Consider the following 4,475-nt stretch of genomic DNA (forward strand, 5'->3'; position numbering starts at 1 on the left):
TGGACGGGGTGCGTGGGGAGGGGTGGGGTGGGGGGTGCTCTGCCATGAGGAAGTTCGGCTTAAAGACACGTCCCAGAGGTGTTTCTGGTCTCCACCTGTTGTTTTGCTCCTCAGCATGGCTTCCTAAAAACGCTGCAGGATTTCTCAAACATGCGTGAATGAGTCAAAGCAAGGCTTTGGGCGTGTTTTTTATGAGAGTATAACATTATAACATGATGTAAAACTCAAAAAAGTTGATTTTACATAATATTGCCCCTTTAACTTTGACATTTCATGTTTAACTTCGACTAAACACAAAACATTGTGTTCCTCGTCACATTGCTAAAACACAATAACCAAGCTCTACATTGTATTTCCTGCATAGAAACAGTGTTTTAACATGTTCGCTTAAAAAACACTGAAAGGTACTAAGTGATTTATTTTCATTTTATTTATTTATCTATTTATTTGTTTATTTATTTATTTATTGGGTGGGGGGGCAAGATGAGAGTCTAAATGTGGCCAGCAAGCCTCGAGTTTAACTAATTTAGTTTGCAGTGTTTTGATTATGCTTGATAAAAAAAAATCTACAACGGTATTTTAGTGCAAACTATTACAAAACTACTTAAGCTCTAAGTTTAAGCCCAAATTACACRAAAATAACTTGAAATAATTTGCTAATAGCTTAGTCCCCCCAGTTGAAACATCCTTTCTGCTCTTATTTGGATGTAAAATAGGAGCAACTCGACACTAAATGACTCGTGGAAAGCCAAGCTATTTACTCTGTGACTATTCTAACTATGGGTGAATCCAGCCGCAGTCCAAATACCACTAAAAGGTATGTATCCTGTTAGCAGGACCATAGGTCTCATTTAGATTTCCTCAAACTCTTCCTACAATAACCCATTATTATTTCAAACCCATTCAGTAGAAATGGACATCTTCAAGTAAGATGTTTCAAGGTTATAATCATTATAATTATACAGAAATGCATTTTCGTTGCTGTGTTTTTGTTATCTCTGTTTCTGTAGGTGTGCAGCCAAGATGTCAGGTGTGTTGTCTTGTGTTTCCTCGATATATATTTAACTTATCTTCTAAACTCTCTTTCACTCTTTCCTATTAAATTTCACTTTTCTTCTTTAGAAAAAAAAGAAAATAAAATGGACATCTTCTGCATCAATTACTTCTTTAAACTATCCTTTAAAAGCCGCTTCTCAGAATATCAAAAGCAACATTAGCTTTTTTTTTCCTCCTTACTGTCTCTTCGGCTCTGTCTCCCTTTGCGCTGATGTAGGTCAGTCGATAATGACGGACGTTTCTGGAGTCCACAGGCTGCCACGACACCCGCATACTAAATGTGGTTTCTTCATCAATCCTTATATTCTTCACCCCGTACCGAGGAGCTTCAAGATCACAGACGGGGGGAAAAATATTAAAAGATGAAATCACAGGGCAGACAAGAGTCAAATAACTGATAAAAGTAGAAACCCATCAAAGWATATGACATAAATAAAAGATAATAAAATGTTTTGGCATTTAATTTACTGCACATTCATATCACTGTCTTGTTAATATCAAATCTATTTCCCTGCAGAAAGTGTCAGAAACCCTCATGATGGACGATAAGCTTCCTGCCTCCTGTCATGAGAATAAATTTAGAAATTTATCAGAAACATGAAATCTTCGCCAACGTTCTGCTCATTTTTTTATCTGTAATATTAATAGAACTGATTCATCAAATGTAGCACATTTCCAAACGTAAGCATTTCTAGTAAAACGAATAACTGGTAGATGTGGAAAATCCTTTTACCAGCAGATAAAATGTTAAATGGCAAACCTTCAAGATGAAAAGCAGAGAAGAGATGAAAGCAGAGAGACAGAAAGATTTCTCATCACAACAGCTGGAAAACGTACCTGCTACTACTGTGGTTGTTGTAGCAACAGTAGTTGTTCTTTTAGCTGAAAATGACAAAAAATATTTAATTGATCTGCTTGATATTTACTCATTTACATGGTTTATACAGTTTGTTTCAATCCTCTGTTCGGTTTTGAGTAAGGGGTCTCTGAAGTAGATTTTGTCCTGTGGGCGGAGACGGCCCTACTCGTGATTGGCGGAGGTCTTGATGCGGGCAGAGACGGCCCTACTCGTGATTGGCGGAGGTCTTGATGTGGGCGGAGATGGCCCAAGAGACGTGATTGGTTGGATTGATGATGGGGTTTGAGGAGGCTGGAGGCAGCGGGGAGTATCGAAAGCCAGCGAATTGTTTTCATTGTCTTTGACAATGAAAACAATTATCTTTATAACATTATTATTACTTTACATATAAGTCGTTGGCAATTAAGGTCAGAAATAGGAAACAGAACCAGGTGTATTAAACAGTTCTTAGGTTTATTAATAACTTCATTAAAAAGTAAAAGAAGCATCTGGCTTTTTAAAATTAAAATATAAGCAGAAATGTAGCTTCTTTACCTCTCTTTTGCTGAAGTGGTTTAGCCCTGCACTTGACAGCCAATGAGAAGAGACGCGACCTAAACCGTCAGGAAGTGAAGTTACCCAAAGGGACATAAACATATGAATTTGCTCCTCAAATAAGGCGCAAGCAACGTGTAAAGTACGCATTGTTGGCGCGTACTTCACATGAGTTTTACATGCAGTTAACGTGTCAAAAACGTTAAATTTTGATGCGTCTTTGACACTTCATTTGACGCTTCATTACGCATTGTTGACACATCAAATTGAYGCGTAATGTCATGTGTATTTGGCACCGCAGGCTTTCCATACCAGTTGGGCAGTCTCCGCCCACATCAAGACCTCCGCCAATCACGAGCAGGGACATCTCCGCCCACATTAAGACCTCGGCCAATGACGATATGGGCCGTCTCCGCCCACAGGACAACACGTTCTGCAGAGACCCCTACTTGTCGGTTTTTGACCAAATGAAAAATAATAGTTGATACATAAATGATTTCTCATCAGAAGTTGAGGCTTAAAAAGGAACTAACTATTTTAAAATTATCTACACAGACAGAGAAGAAGGAAGGTTTGAGATAAGCAAGGTTGGAGTTACCTGTGGTTTCTATGAGGACCACCTCATCGCTCTCAACCTCGTTCCCATAGATGGCAGCCAGGAGGACTTCGTACTCTGAGTCGGGGCTGAGTCCTTTTATCAGGTAGGTGTTCACATTACCGTCCACCAGAGCCTGAAACAGACGATTAGATCTGAACAAATCTCAATGTTTATGAAGCATTTGTGTTGAAAATAGGTGCAAAATTAGCAGTTTATTTTGAAAAGGMTTGCACACTAGTCAAATTTCAAAACAGCAAAACCAATAAAGCTGAATTAAATAAAACACATGAACATATAGCAATTATTACCGAAAAGAAAATGCGAATATTAAAGTGTTTTTTTTAGGAACTGTGCTAAAAAAAGAAAAAAGAAAGAAAGAAAGACGCCTCAGTGTAGGTTTAAATCCACTGGGTACAAAATCAAAAGACCTCCTCTTGAAGACCTTTGGGATTTAAAAAGGTTTGAGAGATGAAAGCAAGTTTGATAAACAGGCAGGACCAAACYGAGTTCAAACTACTAATTATAATCAGAGAATAACGGGTCGAAAGTGGGTCAACTGATGGAGACAAACATGATCATCTTTGAGACAAACTCCCAAAGTGCAGAACAAGTTGGATAAAAGACGCTCAACTTTTCAGGGCTTATTTTTTTTCCCTACAGTGAATTATCTGAATTATGTTTATATAGATAAAACTTTAGCTGTTTTTTTAATCATGACAAAAAGAACAAGACCCACCAGTCAGTTCTGCATGTTACTACCTGAATATCTGTTAAAACTTTAACTTTAAGTAAATGTATTGTTTTATTTTTATTGCTTTCTTTGTAATGGAAATGATAAGGAACCAAAATATAGAGAAATAACTACACAAATAAGATGGTTTCTAATAACTGTTGGTGTTCTGCAGAAAAAAGAAACRGTGCATTTTTTAAATATTATAACTGAGATGAAGTGAGGACTAACAGTTCTGACATTGTAGAAAAAAGWTCAAACTCAATATTTCAGACCTGCAACACTACAAAGCTTCAGGTGTTTTTTAGAGAGTAAAAAAAAGATGAGACAGGTCGTACTGACTGTGAAAAGAAGTAAAAATTCTGTCTGCTTATAAAAAAACACCTTCTTTATTGCCTCTCAGAGAAGAAAACCCGTTTTCTTTTTATTCTGTGGTCATTTTACTGGAGAGATTTTAATAAATTAAATTGAAAGTGGTTGTATCACAGGCTTTGTAACACTTTGATCATATTTTCTGTTCATTTGAACTCTCGTAACAAGCCTTCTATTAGAAAAAATGTGCTGCTGCTTTTCAACACATCTTTTCTTCCATCTACTTTCTGAAGGAGCTGAAGGGGAAATCTTGTCCTTCGAATCAAAGCAAAGCAAAGAGAATTTAATCCTAGTAGAACCTTCCATTTGTATGCAATATATATATA

At 37.0% G+C, this 4,475-nt stretch overlaps 1 protein-coding gene across 1 annotated transcript in view; it reads right to left on the reverse strand.

Moving 5' to 3' along the window:
- Positions 1-4,475, reverse strand: part of LOC106530236 (collagen alpha-1(XIV) chain) — a gene marked incomplete at both ends in the record, with an annotated part of 74,429 nt that overhangs the window by 49,150 nt on the left and 20,804 nt on the right. The window contains 3 exon segments of the mRNA XM_014025819.1: positions 1,237-1,382; positions 1,894-1,938; positions 3,048-3,180. Of these exon segments, the coding sequence (XP_013881273.1) occupies positions 1,237-1,382; positions 1,894-1,938; positions 3,048-3,180 (324 nt within the window).

The sequence above is a fragment of the Austrofundulus limnaeus genome, unplaced genomic scaffold, assembly GCF_001266775.1.
Source record: "Austrofundulus limnaeus strain Quisiro unplaced genomic scaffold, Austrofundulus_limnaeus-1.0 Scaffold502, whole genome shotgun sequence".
NCBI lineage: Eukaryota > Metazoa > Chordata > Actinopteri > Cyprinodontiformes > Rivulidae > Austrofundulus > Austrofundulus limnaeus.